At 46.2% G+C, this 17647-nt stretch overlaps 2 protein-coding genes across 5 annotated transcripts in view; one reads left to right on the forward strand and one right to left on the reverse strand.

Moving 5' to 3' along the window:
• Nucleotides 1-306: 306 nt before the first annotated feature.
• On the forward strand, nucleotides 307-10811 carry NDUFAB1 (NADH:ubiquinone oxidoreductase subunit AB1). The gene is made up of 5 exons (XM_025983774.2): nucleotides 307-532; nucleotides 7486-7602; nucleotides 8893-8980; nucleotides 9907-10006; nucleotides 10653-10811. Exons 1-4 carry the CDS (start codon nucleotides 365-367, stop codon nucleotides 9996-9998), a joined length of 465 nt encoding a protein of 154 aa, XP_025839559.1. The 5' UTR covers nucleotides 307-364; the 3' UTR covers nucleotides 9999-10006; nucleotides 10653-10811.
• The window catches only part of UBFD1 (ubiquitin family domain containing 1), a 32512-nt gene continuing 15737 nt past the window's right edge, over nucleotides 873-17647 (reverse strand). Inside the window, exon 7 of one of the 4 annotated variants that reach the window (XM_072751348.1) lies at nucleotides 873-1050. In XM_072751348.1, the coding sequence (XP_072607449.1) occupies nucleotides 979-1050 (72 nt within the window). In that variant the 3' untranslated portion in view covers nucleotides 873-978. Of the gene's footprint in view, nucleotides 1051-3448; nucleotides 3590-13708; nucleotides 14240-17647 lie in introns of those variants that run through there. The other 3 variants (XM_072751351.1, XM_025983784.2, XM_072751352.1) reach the window with 3 other exon arrangements.

Consider the following 17647-nt stretch of genomic DNA (forward strand, 5'->3'; position numbering starts at 1 on the left):
GCAGACGCTCAACCACTGAGCCACCCAGTGGCTATCTATCTATCTATCTATCTATCTATCTATCTATCTATCTATCTATCTATCATCTAATCATCTATCTATCATCATCTAATCAATCATGTTTCATCTTGAAATCCAGCGGAGACCAAGAGTTGCAGGCCCTTGGCACGGTGCCGGCCGGAACCCTTTCAACACCTGTGCACAACCCGGGGCGCAGTGCCGCCAGGAGCCGCTAGGGGCCGCTACGGCCGGCGGCGTCCGGCTGCGCCGCTCTGTGCGTCCGCTCCGTGCGTCCGCTGCGCGCGGGGCGGCGAGGACCCTGGGCCGGAGCGCGGGGCGCAGTGCATCCTGGGTTGGCGCAGGCATGGCGTCTCGTGTCCTTTCGGCTTGTGTCCGCCGACTGCCCGCGGCCTTGGCGCCGCTGCCCCGGGTTCCCACGCTGGCCGCGGCCCGGCCCCTCGGCACCACGCTGTGCCCCGCGGGAGCCCGGACGAGGCCTGGGGCTCGGCAGGCAGCCCCGGTGCTCGCGCAGGTGACTCGCGGTGACTTTGCTGGGGCTCGGCAGGGGTCAGGGATCGGGGTGGCGGTGCGGAGGAGGGGCCAGGCCAGCCGCGGCGGGGTGCCCGGGGCCCCCGTGGCGCCCCGCCCCTCCCAGCCCCCCCGGTGCTGGGTTGACCCCTGCTGGGAGTCCGGGTGACCTAGTGTGTACGAGCCGCCGCGCGGACGTTCCCGGCGACCGCCCCCGGCTTCGAACGCTCGCTGCCGCCTTCCGAAGCTTCGGGCAAGTCTCCCGGCAGCGACACCTCGCTGCGCGGCCTGAGCGGCGAGGTCGGGGTACTGGTCTAGTTCACGGGGGCGCAGCGAGGTTTCTGAGGGCACCTAGGTGGGGTGCTTGGCAAGCTCCCGCGTACTGGTGTCCGTTAGTCGTGGTGACAATGACAGGTACCGTGATCGGGTTCTGGGGGGAGCCACACTGGCCTACAGCCTTCTCCAGAGCGGTTGTCGCCCAGGCTTTCTGGCTGTTGTGCCTTTTGCCTGTTTACGGGCCTCCTGGAAGTAAAGACAGGAGAAAAGTAGTATCTAGCCTTTCTGCCCGGTGAAATCTCTGCGACGCAGAAATTCTCTTTAGGGCCGGCCGTGATTTTCGACCCTGGTCGCGCCTTCAAAACCCCCGGGCTGGGGAGGAGGAGGGCCCCTCCCTGCCCACCCCTTCCCCCAGCGGCCGATTGTGATGGACTTCTCTGCGATGAGGCCCTAGGCATGGGTTTTCATTTAAGTTCCCCCAGGGGACTAACGGGTTCTGCCGAGAGCAAGAACCACTGCCCTAATATAGAATAGGCTCTCCAGGCCAAACTGAGAAACCCCTCAAACCTGCGGACTTAGTATGATAGGGGTTTCGGTATAACCGTTTTTTTTCTTTTTTTTTTTTTTTTTTTTTTGGTATAACCGTATTGACTGCATGTTAGAATTTTAAAAAAAAAATGAGGATGCCCAGGCCAAACCAATCATTATCTCTAAGAGTTGGGGTCTAGGTGCCAGTTTTTTTTTTTTTTAAGTCACGAAGTGATTCTTGAGGGTGGTTAGGGTTGAGATTTACTGACAACGTAATGGATTAATTAAGGCATTGGCCCTGTTGCCTGAATCAAAAGGTTAAGAAAAAGTGTCACCCTGAAGTTAAGAGTTAAAAGGACATTATGTGGAGTTGCCAGGTGTTTTTGTCTCTGAGACTGATTTCCATGGTAGGCTAAAGTGCAAAGTGATTGTCCTTATTCATGGAGCAAGGATTCTCATTCTGGATTGTTACAGATCATTGGGTTAAAATACAGATTCTGGGAAGGGGTCCGAGAGGCTTCATTTCCAGTGGGCTTCTAGAAGATTCTGCTGCTGCTGGTCCTTGGACCATCGTGGTGCTGAGAGATGTTCCCACTACCTCTGCTTGGTTCATATACAGCAGAAGAACCATTTGATTTATATGTATATATTTATATTGACTAAGTGTTCCCATTTAACCACCTTACATCCTGATTGGAGAGAACCACTTACTTACTTGTTCAAAAAAAAAAAAAAAAAAAAAAGTGGGACAGTTATGTGCCAGACCTCATTCTAGCTGTTGAAGGTAAAGAGCTAAATACAAAAGAAGGACCTTAATTCATCATTGGATACACTGCAGCCTCCTGGTAACCTTGCCACCTCATCCTTCTGTGTTCCCTAGGCTGTTCTACACTCTTTGTTTTGGTTCATCCTTTCTCCTTCCGCCTCTGCTCCTAACCCTGTTGACACTTTCTGTCTAATCCTTAAATGTTGCTAAGTTCGAAAGGTCTCTTCACTCTCTTGGTTTCTGTTCCTGCCTGTTTCTCAGTTACCCCAAACTTCACTTCCAGCCTGTGCTCATCTCATCTGGACTATTGCACATTCCACTTGTTCTGTTCCATGAGACTTTTTTTTCTCCTCAGATCTATCCACTGTGCTGACTCCAGGGTGATTAGTTCTTCATTTACATTCTAAACCCCCCACTAAGAGGCACCTGGGTGGCTCAGTGGTTAAGCATCTGCCTTCGGCTCAGGTTGGGGAATCCAGGGATCCTGGAATCGAGTCTTGCATCAGGGTCCCTGTAGGGAGCCTGGTTCTCCCTCTGCCTATGTCTCTGCCTTTCTCTGTCTCATAAATAAATAAAATCCTAAAAACAAAAACAAAAAAACACCCTACCCCAGCCAAAAGGAGCCAGAGCAGTTCTCCTGGATACAAAAATAGGAGATAGTATAAAATAGAAGGTAAGAAAAACAAGGGAAGTGGCCTAAAGCAGAACCTGGAAGTCTTGACTTGGACCAGGCAGGCCCCCAGATCTGAACTGTCTTGAAGCCAGAGCACAACGAGGATTTCCAAAAAGTTCTGTGGGGCATGGTACCAGATAAAGGCAAAATGCTTGTTCAGGGAGAGCTTAGCTATTTTGTCTTTTTGAGATCTACGGCCCTGGGCGCCTCAGCCTCAGAGCCTGTCTGTATACCACCTTAACCCTCAGTCTCCAGCAACATGAACTCATTTCTTCCCACACAGACCCACTACACTTTCATACTTTTTTTTTTTTCCCCCTGGCCAGACCAGTCCTTCCCTCCTTGAATGCCCATGTCCTTTCAGGGCTAACTCTTAAGTTTGGTGTATCTTTCTTGCCTATCAAGGACTGAATGACAATTCTAGTTCCTGAAGCAGCCTACAAATAAATCTGTCATGGCTCTTACCACATTTAATTGTTTAAGATTTTATTTACTTATGTATGAGAGTGAGCATAAGCAGGGGAGTGGCAGGGCAAGGGAGAAGCAGACTCCCTGCTGAGCAGGGAGCCCAACTGGGCTCTATCCCAGGACTCCAGGATCATGACCTGAGCCGAAGGCAGATGCTTAACCAACTAAGCCATCCAGGTGCCCCTCTTGCCACATTTTTTATTACAACTTAAATAATCTGTTTGGATTGATCTTCTCCATTAGTCCATAAGTTTCTCTGAGGGCAGAGATCATGTTTTATTTATCTTTGTAGTTCCAACCCGAAGCACAGTCTTGGCACATGAGAAAGCTCACAGGCTGTTGAGATGGTCCTGTGTATTAAGAAAAGACATAACCACACGTGAAGACAGGTGTGTGTACAGCACAGAGGAGGGACCTAACTAGTGCCCCCAGTGAGCGTGATCTCAAAGGCAGCAGTTTCTCATGCACTCAGGGCAGAGTGTGACAGCACATGCAGAGGCCAGGACAGCCGGAACTCTTTCATTTGACCCTCGGAGTACCTGTGGAATGGAGCATGTTGTGGATAGGCACTGAGGAATGTGGATGTTCTGTTTAGGTTGCAGGGAGTGAACATGAAACAAGGTTTGTTGAATAAGTGAGATCTTTTCCTCCCAGTCAGCCAGGCTGGGTAGCCCAGCAAACATCATGGTGAGACAGTGGGAAGAGTGGAGGTTGGCTCTCAGGTCCCTGGCCAGAGTGCCAGGTGGCAGACAAAGAGGTGGAAGGCATTTTGGAGACGGTAACGAACTTCTTTCCAGACTAGTGTTGAGATGTCTGCTACTAGGGTGGAGCTATCCAGGGGGCAGTTGGTAGAGCTGCATTTAAAGCAGTCTCCTGAACTTTATTTATTTATTTTTTATTTATGATAGTCACATAGAGAGAGAGAGGCAGAGACACAGGCAGAGGGAGAAGCAGGCTCCATGCACCGGGAGCCCGACGTGGGATTCGATCCCGGGTCTCCAGGATCGCGCCCTGGGCCAAAGGCAGGCGCTAAACCGCTGCGCCACCCAGGGATCCCAGTCTCCTGAACTTTAAACTGAGGTTCTTCAGTTTTCCTTAGTTCAGAGATGTACCCGAGTAGAGACAGATGCTTTTTTGATGGACACACCAGGTTACTGGTTTCTACTAGTGTAGGAGGTAGTCACTCTTTTCCTGCACACAGTGCCTTCTCTGATGGCTGTGGGAAGTGACTTGTGTCACATATAATTGTTAAGTGCAGACCTTGGGGGAAGAAACACCACAAACATTGTTGACTGTTGGGGACACCGCTGAGGTGCTTACCTGTTTTGTGCCCCTCTTTCTTTCTTTCTTTTTTTTTTTAAACAGCTGAGATCCAGCAGGAAGAAAGCAGTAAGGCCCTCCCAAGAGGCCAAGCTGGGGAGGCCTGGGGAGCATACCTAACTTTCTCTGTCTCTTTCCTGTCTGTAAAGGACTGATGTCAGAACTAAAAGAAGTGCTGGTTGTAAAGTGCCTAGCGCAGCGCCATAGTCTGATTTTATGATAAGTCCATAAAGAGACCAGAAGTGGAGGCCTGAGAGGGGAGTAAGAAGTATGTAGGGACCACATGACTACCAGAGTCTCAGACTGGCAGGTCACTGCCCTGATCCCCCTAGACAGCCCTCAGTAGGTGTGCCTGGCAGTGTTCTGAGGCCTCCACATTCCCTCAGTGAATCCTCACAAATGTTGTGAGCTTTGTAATGTTGCTTGTTCCCATTTTACAGCTAAGGAAACAGACACTAAGCTAAGGAGGGTTAAGTAACATGGCCCAGGCCAAAAAGCTAGTGCCAGGGTACAGATGTAGGCAGGCTTATTCCAGTGAGCTGTCACCCACTACACCTGTGGGTGCTGAGCCCACTGGAGCTGTGCTGAGCCCGCTGGAGCCCCCCACTTCGGAACTGGCCTGTGCTCTCCAGATGGAAACCCTTTTATTTCACTGCGCCGTGCACACCTGGCCTAAGAGCAGGCACTTGCTTGGGCTACTGGGGTTGATGCTGACCCCTAGCGGGCCCCCTGAGGTAGTGAACCGTGTGCCCTTCCAGCAGCCTCCTTCCTTGTGGGCTCTGCAGCACAGCTGGAGTTTTCTCTCTTTCTCCTCACTAGTAATCCTCCCTCATATTTTTTTTTTTTTTAAGATTTATTCATTCATTCATTCAGAGAGAGCGAAGAGAGAGGCAGAGACACAGGCAGAGGGAGAAGCAGGCTCCATGCAGGGAGCCTGATGTGGGACTCGATCCCGGGTCTCCAGGATCACACCCCAGGCCGCAGACGGTGCTAAACCGCTGCACCACCGGGGCAGCCCCCTCACTCTTATCTTTTTGATGTGCACACAGACAAGGCCTCTATCAGATTCTTCCCCCTTTTTTTTTTTCCCCCCTTTTCGGTCATCACCACTTAACTCATTGCTCCTCCCTCTGTCTCTCTTCTGCTGCTTCATTTTATTTGTGGCTTAGAGATTTCTAGTGATTGTGGGTAAGTAGGCCTGGAGAGGTCCCTGTAGCAGAGGTCTCCTTAACCCATGTTGCAATTGGAAAGGAAGGGATGAAAAAAAAAATTAAAAAAAAAAAAAAAGGAAAGGAAGGGATGCTATATACATGAGACAAAAAAGAACCACTGCTCTTAAACCCTGAAAGCACTTAGAAATACCTTTAGAATATCCATAAAGAAAAAAATTAAAAAAAAAGAATATCCATAAAGCTCTTCATCTAATCTTTATAGCTTGCTGATTAAAATCTGATTTCAGTACCTGATTTTTTTTTTTTTTTGTAAGATAATATTTCTTTGCTATTTTTTTTTTTTTTTTAAAGGTTTTACTTCTCAGGGCACCTGGGTGGCTCAGTTGGTTAAGCATCTGCTGTCTGCCTTCAGCTCAGGTCATGATAGAACCCCACATTGGGCTCCATGCTCAGCAGGGAGTCTGCTTTTCCCTCTCCCTCTGCCCTTCCCCTCTACTTGTGCTCACCCTCTCTCTCTCTCTCTGTCAGATAAATAAATAAAATCTTAAAAAAAAAAGATATTACTTATTTGAAAGAACAAGCGGTGGGGAGGGCCAGAGGGAGAAGGAGTGGGAGAAGCAGACTCCCTGCTGAGTAAGAAGCCCGAAGTGATGGGGGACTCAGCTAGATCCCAGGACCCAGAGATCATGACCTGAGCTGAAGGCAGATGCTTAACCGACTGAGCCTCCCAGGCACCTTGACATATTTCTTACACAGAGGTGTATATAGGTTTAGCTAATATGGCAGTAGTTTTTATTATGATTTTCATAGACCTTTGTCAGTCTCGGGTACCTGAGCCCCAACATGCAAACCCACTATCTCTGGGGAAATGCTGTGAGAACTCCAAATTAACTTAAGAACTCCCAAACTTAAAGTCAACTTTAAAAGGTAAACCAGTTCAGATTAGGGACTTCCACAGTGAACAGAACTGTCAGACAGCTGTATTGTTTTCTCTGGTTCTGCACTGTGCCTTCCATGGCATTAAACCTATCTTAAAAGAGTTCCTTTCATATTTGGTGAAAGGATCCAGCCAGCACCCTAATGCCTTGCTGAGTATCAAGTAGGTTAGTATCAGAGACATTTGAGATACTCCTCCCATCATGGCAAAAGTTAGAAAGGCTCATGGTTTTACTGGTGGCAATAAGGCAAGCCTACCCTGAAGGGAAACAGATTGGACTATAATGACTATCGGGTTCCCTATTCTTGGGGTTGGTAGCTGGCTCATTTGTCCTGGCTGAGGTCAGGGGGCAATATTAGACCTGCTGGTGTGTGGTCCTCAGGTGAGCTGCCTCTCTCCACCATGACATCTCTGTCTAGATGGGCTATTTTGACTCAGGTGTGCTGATGAAAGGTGACGATGCCTTAGAGTGGCAAGGTGTTGCAAAAGGTGCCACAAGACTTATTCTTATCTGCAGACCCTGCATGATTTTAGTGGCAGCCAGTCTCCCTGAGCCAGACAAGTGGCTAGAGCCTGAGGGCTGCACACGGGAGCCAGGAGGGCCAGTCCTGGCTCTGAGGGGGAAAGGAGGCCCATTTTATGCTGCTGGAATGCTAGGGCTTCTGGAAATACCCAGTGTTGTGACTCTGTGTGGCCTAAAGGCTACGATTAGAATCAGAGGAGGTGGCTCTCTGAAACCCTAAAAGCTATGAAAGGTACCTGAGCTAGTGCACTGACCCAGAGGTTCAACAATTCTCCCTTCCTGCCCTTGTTCTAGGTTCCAGGTACACAGCTGTGCCGTCAGTATAGCGATGCACCCCCTCTGACGTTAGAGGGGATCAAGGACCGGGTTCTTTATGTCTTGAAACTCTATGACAAGATTGACCCAGAAAAGGTAACTGATGTGGCTTAATGTTTTTTCTTTAAATGAGTATTTAATCAATGGTACAGAATTCAGAGGGTCCAAAAGAATATTTAGGAAAAAGTCTCCCTGACTCCCAGCCACCCAGTTCTCTTTCTGGGAGGCAGCCAGCAGAACCAGCTTCTCATGTATCTTTCCAGAGCTACTCAATACATATTCAGAGAAGTATACACATGTATGTATGTGTATTTTATGTACTATGTGATCTTTATCTCCTACCCTTTTTTATTTAAAGATTTATTTGAGAGAGTCTACATGCATGCACAAGTAGGGTAGGGTAGGGACAGAGGGAGGAGGAGAAGCAGACTCCCCGCTGAGCAAGGAGCTCTACACAGGCCTTGATCTCAGGACCCCAGGATCATGACCCAAGCCAAAGGCAGATGCTTAACCGACTGAGCCACCCAGGTGCCCCATTCTACCCTTTTTTAAAAACACAAGTGGCAAAATACTGTAAATGTTGTTTCATACCCTGCTTTTTTTTAACTTAACCACTGGCATTTTTCTCATAGTGGTGCACAGATTTCCTTTAATAATTGAATCTGTGTAGGTAGGATGGTGGCGGTTTTATTATTGAGGTCTGACATACATTTTATTAATTTCAGGTGTACAACATATTTGTATAATATTGTGAACTGAAAAAAGGAAGGGGCAGTGTGCTTGGGTGGCCCAGTCTGTTAAGCATCTGACTCTTGATTTTGGCTCAGGTCATGAAGTCAAGGTTGTGAGATTGAGCCTCACGTCGGGCTCTGTACAAGACATGGAGCCTGTGTAAGATTCCTCTCCCCGCTCCAAATTGTGAATTGATTACAAAGAGTCTAGTTAACGTCTGTCACCAGGCACAATTACAGAAATTTCTTGTTATGATGATTTTTAAGATTACTCTCCTGGCAACCTCCATGTATGCACTGTAGTGTTGTTATAGTCACCACGTTGTATGTTATGTCCCCAGGATAGTTCTCCTGAGCCGTGATCAAAGATCTTAATAAAATATATAAAATGAAATCCATCATTAGCTTTGTGTATATTGTTAACCATTTCAGAACAAGCTTGAATAAGTTAACATATAAAGCACAAAGCACACACCAAGTATATGCTGGCACAGGTTAAACATAACATGCTGGATATCACATATTTAAAATATGGCCTCTTTATATTAAGAAGAATCTTCTATGTAATGATTAAGTAATATCATACCTCTCTGTTATCTTGAGAAGCAATTACTGTCATTGACTCAGTTTTGTGTTTGGCCTTCCTTTCTTGCAGCTCTCGGTAAATTCCCACTTTATGAAAGACCTGGGCTTAGACAGTTTGGACCAAGTGGAGATTATCATGGCCATGGAGGATGAATTTGGTAACAGGCTAAGTCTGGGGTCTGCACAATATGATTCTTAAGTGGAAGAAATGCTGGGGATCACAATTGGGATTTGAATCAAATATATGAGTAGAAACAGCACCACACCACCGCCACCACCTGCCCACTGTTGGATGAAGTCAGTACTAGGCACACTGCACTCCATTAGAATGTACTTTGTGTGGGGCCAGCTGAGTGCTGCCCAGTGTGGTGCTGAGGGCTGAGTGACCAGAAAAGGTCTGGGGAAGGATGGGATTTAGATGCTTTAGGTGGGGGCTCCACAATGAAGGTACAGCCTTCCCTGTGGAGAAGCTGAGTGCACCTGAGCACCCCAAAAGTCCACCCCCAGAGAAGTAACTGGGTGTGCCTGGGAGAGAGACACACACACACGAACACACAGGTCTGGTTTCCTGCAGTGCCTCCCATGCACACTCCCAGGTTATGCTTATGTCTCAGACAACTGTGCACAGGAGGCTTCTGAAGGGTCCATGGCCCAGTGTTTGAGTAAGTTGCCTGAATGAAAGCCAAGGGGGCTTCTGTGCTGTCCTGCAGAGCTGAACTTAAAATTCCTCACAGGTTATGCTCACTAGAGGGATGGTATCAGTTAGGGGTAGGATGGGAACATAGTCACGAAAATGTTCTGGAATTAGATAGTGATGGTTGTACAACTTGTGAATACACTAAAAACGACTAAATTTTACATTTTAAATGGCTGCATTTTCTATCCTGTGAATTACAGCTTTTAAAGACCCAGCATACCCAATATGATAGAAATGCTGTCTAGAATATAACTGGGCCATGACTTAAATGGGATTCAGGGTTGCTGGGAAATTTTCACGTATGAAGGTGGTAAGGAAGCATGAGATGCATTTAATTTTAAAGGATTTGTTTTTTCTACACTTATGCATTGTATGTTTTACTTTTAGGGTTTGAAATTCCTGACACAGATGCGGAGAAGTTAATGTGTCCACAAGAAATTGTAGATTACATTGCAGATAAGAAGGATGTATATGAGTAAGAGATCAGGTAAATGACTTCTGGAATCATGTTCTCCTGCTTAATTAATCTCTGTAGTTCTTCAATACAGACAGACTCGGGAGGAAATGGGAAAATTGGAAATGTCTGACAAATTTTCACTGCCTATAAAATGCAGGCCCCTTCTGGTTATCTGCCTCTCAGTGGGGGCTGGCCTTAGTGATTATCTTTATCCTTCAGATGGGCCATGAACAATTCATTCTCGGACAGGACTTCCTTGATTGTCAGCCCTCCCCTTAAAAGCAGTCTTCTATAAAACACTGAGCAAGGTAACCCAGAAGCAGGTGTAACTAAGCACCCTTAGTTACACACCCAAAGTCAGCTCAGCCTGCTGTCCTCGAAGCTGAGATGGCCTGACTCTTAATCAGGCAGGGGATAGTAAGAGGACCTACCTGAGGCTTTCTTGAACGTAAAATTCAGTAGCAAATGCAAATTACTTAACACAGTGCTTGATGGTAAAGCAACCTGTTAATAAACATTAGCTGTTGTTTTCAGGCTCTGGGATGATCAAGTGGTTAACTTTTTAAATAAAACCTTGTTCTGAGTGTCTGTAACTTTCATTACCCTGGATTGAGCACTTTCAAAGTCCTTAAAAGCCAGTGCACCAAAAAGAAACATTGAACTTTGTCTTTGCCAGACCCCCTTTTTTCACTGAGAGAAGAGTCAGAAGATGCTGGCGAATGTCTGGAAGTGAGAACGCGTTTTGGCATTATTGCTGCCTTTGACAGAGTAATTCTGTTTAGACTTGTATTTAAATTGTCTGTTTTTCCCTTTGAAAATAAATGTATAAAACCAATATTTTTCTCAGTCTTCAGTTTTTTAGTGCCTACAAAGTGCTTGTTTATATTGACTTCGCTTAATATATTTAATTCAGTTATTTTTTAAGTAGGCTTTTGGTGGGTGTGGAACCCAGTGCAGGGCTTGAACTCACAACCCTGGGATCAAGATCTGAACCAAGATCAAGAGTCGGATGCTTAACCAACTGAGCCACCCAGGCACCCCCAAGTCTTAACTGTGCTTAGTATTTTATAAGACTTGTCTGATTAGTCATTGGTATTCATGCATATAAAAAAATGTCTTTTCTAGCAGCGTATCTGAAATGAGTTTCTTTCCCATGGCCTTCAGATGAGTATTGGTGGATAAAAGGACTTTATACCTCAAAAAAAAATTTTGTTTTCAATTAAGTTTATCAGATGTGTCAGCTAACACCGGCATATGTGTATCATGTCAGCATCCCTGTCCTATATATCTTTCCAAGGTACAAAGTTCTCTGTGTTCCTTGAAGGTCAGTTTGACATGGGTCCCTCTGTCCTGTATCAGTAAGCAGCAGCACTGCTCCTTTTATTCCTTAGCGCTGTGTGAGGCCCTGGGTTGAAGTAGGCAATTACCTCTCTCTTGAGATTTCATTTGGGACCTGTCAAAGTATTGCTCTACTTGTATCAAAACTTCTAGTTTGAGGGAGGGAATCGAGGCCTTGTGGTATATAGGATGAAGAAACAGACGTGCAGGGGCTATCTGACCCTAAGCTGGCAGAGAATCTCCTGGCTGAAGGATGAGGTGATAGAAGGGGCCTGCCTCTAGGCCTGGGTTCCTTCTTGGGGACACCGATGCCCCAGTTGCCTTCAGTGTCACTCTCGGCGTTTTAGGCAGACATACCTCCTTTCTCAGTTCCAGGAAGCATTTATTACACTGCACCTTATTATATATTTTAATACTTTAGAAGTTCTTGGAAAATGCCAAATTGGAGCATAGGGAGCATCCTTACTCTCTTACAGCAGCATTTAATCAGCAAACCATGCTTCCTGGGCACTGGGAAACCAAGAGGGAACAAAACAGGCTATGATGGCTCCTTTGATTGGGATGAAGCAGTTTAACATCTGGGATAAGCTGCTGTAGTTATTTCAACCCCTTGGCAGCTGCAATTTTGCCAGAAAACATCTGTGGTTGTTTGTGCCTTAGGTGAAGTTCAGCAGTGCTGGCACTGAAGTGACTGCTTTGCTATCATCTTAACCATACATCTGCAGTGAAATACCGTGCACATCCCTTGTAACTCTGGGAAGTCTCAAAGGAGCTAGAATAAGGGGGAAAAATTTACTGAGTACATACAGAGAATTTGCTGGTAATGCTATTTTAGGATCTGAGTATTAAGCAACAGCAAAGATCTTTCTACTCTAAGAACTTGCTGGAAAATTCTGACAGACTCCTGTGCCACCACAGGTAGGCAGTGAACTGGCCAAATGTAGCATTCCAAAGGATGTGTGATTTAAAACAATAAAAGAGACTGTGTGCATGTTTTTTAGAGATTTGAGAGAGCATGGTGGCGGGGGGGGCACAGGGGCAGAGGGAGAAGCAGACTCCTCTCTGAGTAGGGAGTCCGACTCAGGCCTCAATCCCAGGACCCCGGGAACATGACCTGAGCCAACGTTAGACATAATGTTTAACAGGCTGACCCACCCAGGTGCCCCTGTGTGCACTTGGTTTTATTTATTTATTTATTTATTTATTCATTCATTCATTCATTATTTATTTATTTATTTTTGTGCTTGGTTTTAATGGCTGCCTACAAAGGCCTTTGAGGATCTGTGCATCTGCTGTAGGCTGTTCCCTTGGTGGCAGGGTCGTTGTGAGGCCAGTCACGACCTGTTTGCTGTCCCGGCTCCAGGTCTGCCTTCACTTTCCACTCTTCTGTGACCCCCAAACAGCAAGAGCACTCATTCAGCCAGTGAAACCATTACACGCCGATCACAGACAGGGCACGCTTCAGCAAGCAGGGCCTGAGCACACATCTACACTCTCAGCTCCCTGTGTTGTAGGTGAGACCGTCAGTCTGTGTGATACAGCCTACTCAGCATCAGCAGTCACACAACAAGCACCGCAGCTCCTTATCTGATGAGCCAAGAGGGATGTCACCTCTGGGCTTGGCTGGAATCATCTGACCTGAATCTGATCATGAGAAAATGAATCTAGAAGGTATCATGGAGAAAAAAGGACTGGGTAACTATTCTAAATTAAAAGGGACCAGAGAGAAAAAAAAAAAAAGGGACCAGAGATATGTCAAATTTCAGGGAATGTGAAAGGACTGGGGGAAAAAGAATGATGTGAAAACGACTATGTAGGTGACATACGTTTGATTTTTCAGGTCTAACATCAGCGTTATGTACCAGACCTTATTCTCAGGAGTTAGAGACTTAACACTTGAGTAAAGCATCAAGAGGTCTCTGGCTAACTTTCAGATGGTTCAGGGAAAAAAAAAAAAAAGTGAAACTGCACAATGTTAACTGGCAGCCAGGGGACAGGCATGTGTATGCATATTCTTTCCACTGTGTGGTTTGAAAGTTGTCAAACTAAAAAATTTCATGATACGCCTAAAGAAGAATATACTGATGGCGTACAGATCGTTATCTAACCACATGAGATTGGCTAAATAGAAACAATTTGATACAATGACACGGAAAGATCAGTGTTTTAAAAATAAAAACATAAATAGCATGATCCCATCTCTATAAAACACATACCAGAATGTTCGTAATGATTACCATGAAATGGTAGAAATACACTAGCTTATTTTTGTTAATCAGTATTTTTTAAATTATAAATACCAGGGCACCTACATGGCTCAGTCAGTTAAGTGACTCTGGAGTTTGGCTTAGGTCATGATCTCGGGGTCATGGGATCGCGCCCCATGTTGGGCTCTGTGCTCACTGGGGAGTAGGCTTGACATTCTCTCTCCCTCTGCTCCCTCCACTGCTTTCCCTAAAATAAATCTTAAAAAAAATTATAAGTACTGTGCAACAAATGAAAAATAAAACTGATACCTAAAAGTATGTGAATGGGGCACCTGGCTGGCTCAGTCCATAGAGCATGACTTTCGGTCTCAGGGTCATGAGTTCAAGCCCCACACTGGGTGCAGAGCCTATTGAAAATGTTTTAAAAATATTAAAGAAAAAAAAAGTACATGAAAACAGGAAGGAATAGCAGTAGCAGAGGCGCTGATGTTTCTGAGGCCTGAGCCAAGTTCCTAAGGCTCTGTGGAGCTAGCCAGGCAGGCAGGAAAGTGGCATGCGCCAAGAGAGGGGTTAGGACGCCCGTTTGCTCAGTCTGGGACATTGCTACAGCGTGAACTCATGGGCGGGGTTGCCCGTGGCTTCCGGCTGTGGCTGGGATCAGGTCACAAAGGAGGGCTTCGGTCTGGAACGTGTCGGCAGCAGGTGCTGACAGGATCTTCTGCAGGGGAGACACAGTCAGATATACTTGGCCTCAGACACTGCTAGGTATGTGTGCCAAGGGTGGCCTGAGGGGATGGATGTGGTTAGTGGAAGAGCTCATAAGAAAAATGCAGATTTGGGGTTGGGATAGTAAGGGATGGACTCGAAAGATACTCTGGGAGTAAAAATGGCAGCAGTTGGTCAGCTGAAAAGGGCAGCGAGCCTAGGATCTCAAGTAGATGGCTTGGGTGCTGCCTGAGTTACTGTCTGAAACAGGGAATGGAGGTGGATCAGATGGAAGGCCGATAGAATTTCAGTTGGGGACTGTGCTGGATTTGTTTGTAGGATCCCAAGCAAATGACAGATAACCAGCAAGAGCTGAAGAAAAACTCCGGACTGGAGCCGCGGGGCTGGAGTCTGAGTGTCTGCGAGCTGGCCCCCTCCAGCTTCGACGTCCGCACAGTTAAGCCCTCAGCCTTGAAGTGAGAATGACTTGACCTGGGATGTGTAAGCCTAAAGTGAAGTTTACCTCCTTCAAGGGCTGACCAGAGCTGAGAACTGAGTGAGAGGATTACCTACCACTAGAAGTTTACCACTAGAGGATTACCTACCACTAGAAGTTCTTTGAGCAAGTACATGCATTACTGTTTTCATTTTTAACATTGCAGCTGATGAATAAACAGCTGTCAGGGTTCAAAGTTTAAAAATAGAACTTACAGGCACAAGTTAGTGCCCTTAAAACATACAGCTAAACCCCAGGAAAGAAGAAATATACAAAAGAAAACAAAGTAGCCGAGTTCTTTCCTCAGTTCTCAACAACAGGGTGCTATCCAGAGCACAGACTAACTAGAGGCAAAACCAGGTTCCAGTGGGAGCCTTAGTCACTGGCAGGCGCACAAGCCTGCCTAAGCCACTAGCTTCTCTGTGCCCGTGTCCTCTAATGGATAAAGTGGGGGTGACAAGGATGTGGCAAAGGGCTGGCAATAGAACGCACATGCATAATTTGACCCAGCCCCTGGCACATGGTAAGCCCCTTCAGGAGCTGAAGTCACAAGGCTTGAAGGCAGTGTTTGGAGCAAGCCCCTTACCAAGTAGCACTGGCTTGGCATCTAGCCCAAACCCTGCTAGGTGGCCTGCCAAAGCTGCTCCATTTTCTACAGTTTGGAGTGTTTGAAAGCCCCAGACTCACGATGAATAGACGTCAACTAGGACATGCCTTAGATGCTAAGGTTGCCACGTTTGTGTGTTTGTGGAGGGCAAGGGCCACAAGCCAATTAAGAGCTCCACCTGGCAAAGCAGAGTCCGGAGTTAGCTGACAACCTGACTTAAGTGCCCGCATTGGGCGAAGTCTGAGACTCTGGATTTTCGGGTTACATGAGCCAAATCATTTTGCCTACATCATGTGAATCAAGACTGTCACCGAAAATCAAGAGTTCTGAGTCCTAGAGCCTTGGAATCAGTAAGTCCTTGACTTAGATGTGGGAGGGGAGCAGAGTGATCAGTGGATGAGAGGATTCTGGCCGTGAGGTGCCATTTCCCAGGCGCCTCCTCAGAACCATAGCTCTGACCAATCATGAAAAAGGCAGGACGTTAAAGAGCAAGACTCAGGACACGAAAGGAAGAGATCAGGAGGTTCACAGTGAAAATTAAAATGAAAGAAATACAGGAGGAAAATAACTTTAAGGGGGGGGGAGAAAAAACAAGATTAGCAATAACAAAAGCTACCAACAGTATTGAAAAAAACACAAGATTGGGGTAAAGATTTAAAAACAGGGTCATCTTCGTGGCTCGGTCAGTTAAACAACTCTTGATTTTGGCTCAGGTCATGATCTCAGGGTCCTGAGATCTGCACTCAGCAGGGAGTCTGCCTGAGATTCTCTCTGCCCCTTCTGCTCATGCTTGTGTGTGCACACATCCTCTTTCAAATAAATCAATCTTTAAAAACCAGTTGGAAAAAACTAGCTCTAGAAGATATTTTGGTCTGTGTATCAGGTTATCATTGAACTGATATTTTTCTTGGGTGAGACAATGGTGTTATGCCTAAGGTGTGACAGTGTCATTCTGAGGAGAGGAGTGCTCAATGTCACGATGTCTGCATGTCTGTCAAATGTTCTGGCAAAATAAAGTGCATTTGTGTCTGGGGAAGATAGCAAGTGTGTGTGGTTAATATTTTAACAACTAGTGGACTTGGTGTAAAGTATGAGGTGGTCACTGTAGTGTATTTAAACTTTCTGTAGATTTGAAAATAACCAAAACAAAAAGGGAAACAGTGAGGAATTAAAATTAGGTAAGGCTGAGAGGGGTAAAACAGAAGCAAGAAACTTGAGAATTCAGAGTTATGAAATAGGGTGAACAGCAGCAAAGGTTCTAGATCAAAGCTAACAAGGCTTCAGATCAAAATGAGCCTTAATAAACTAGGGAGAGCCAGAGGGGTTAATCCTGGTTCAAAGAAGCCAAGTGGTGTTGGCAGAGAGCTCGTGGGTGGGAAGCATGTCAAATTCCCACAGCATGGATGGGCTCACCAGAGCACCTCTTGAGCAAGAGTAGGAAGCAGTCATTGCCTCCTGCCGTAATGACTGTTCGCAGGATCCCTACTGCAGAAAGGGTTCTGTTAGTTACTACTGCTGAGAGAATGCACACATCTCCCCAGAAGGTACGGTAAGATATTCAGGCTGGAGTTTATCCCATTCTCCATCTGAGGACGGTCAATCATCCTATTAGTCTGAAGGTGCCTGAAATAACTAAGCGTTCAAACCTGGGATAAAATCCAGAAGCACCCTCTGTACTGAGATTCTCCAGGTGGGCATCAGCCAATGTGCAGCACATGGCACAGTCCCCATCCACTCCTCTCCCCTATACAACAGATCCTTAAGAATCTCATAGCATCATTTCAGAATTGAGATACTGAGGAAAAAAAAAATGCCAAGGAAAAAAAATGCCAAGGGTGGGTGGTACCAGGTCAGAACCAGTTGTGAAAAACTATATGACTCTTCATGGCAGGGACTGTTTTTGTCCTGTTTTTAGAAATAGATCTTCCCCACCCTACCTCCACCCCTGGGTCTTTGCAGCTTGCCCCAAGAGCTGTAGCTCCATCTCAGTGTTTTATTAAACATGCCCTCGAAGGCCAAATGGCCAGGCAAAGTCACATGAAGTAGTCAGAAGGTATAAGGACAGGAAGGCAGTTTCCCTCTGACACTAGAACATGGGAAGAAGGCTGCCCTAACTCAAGGGTGTCTGACAAGTTGGTTGTTTTGGCTAACACAGTAAAAAAAAAACAAAAAACAAAAAACAAAATCAGTGTATCGACTGTATTTCACAGGAACAAATTTGAATATGCTTTAAGCCAAATAAATAGACAGTAATAGAGTAGACCACAACTGGCAACAATACAAAACAAAACAAAACAAATCAAACCAACCAGCCCCAG

Source organism: Vulpes vulpes, chromosome 3, assembly GCF_048418805.1.
Source record: "Vulpes vulpes isolate BD-2025 chromosome 3, VulVul3, whole genome shotgun sequence".
In the NCBI taxonomy this organism is placed as follows: Eukaryota; Metazoa; Chordata; class Mammalia; order Carnivora; family Canidae; genus Vulpes; species Vulpes vulpes.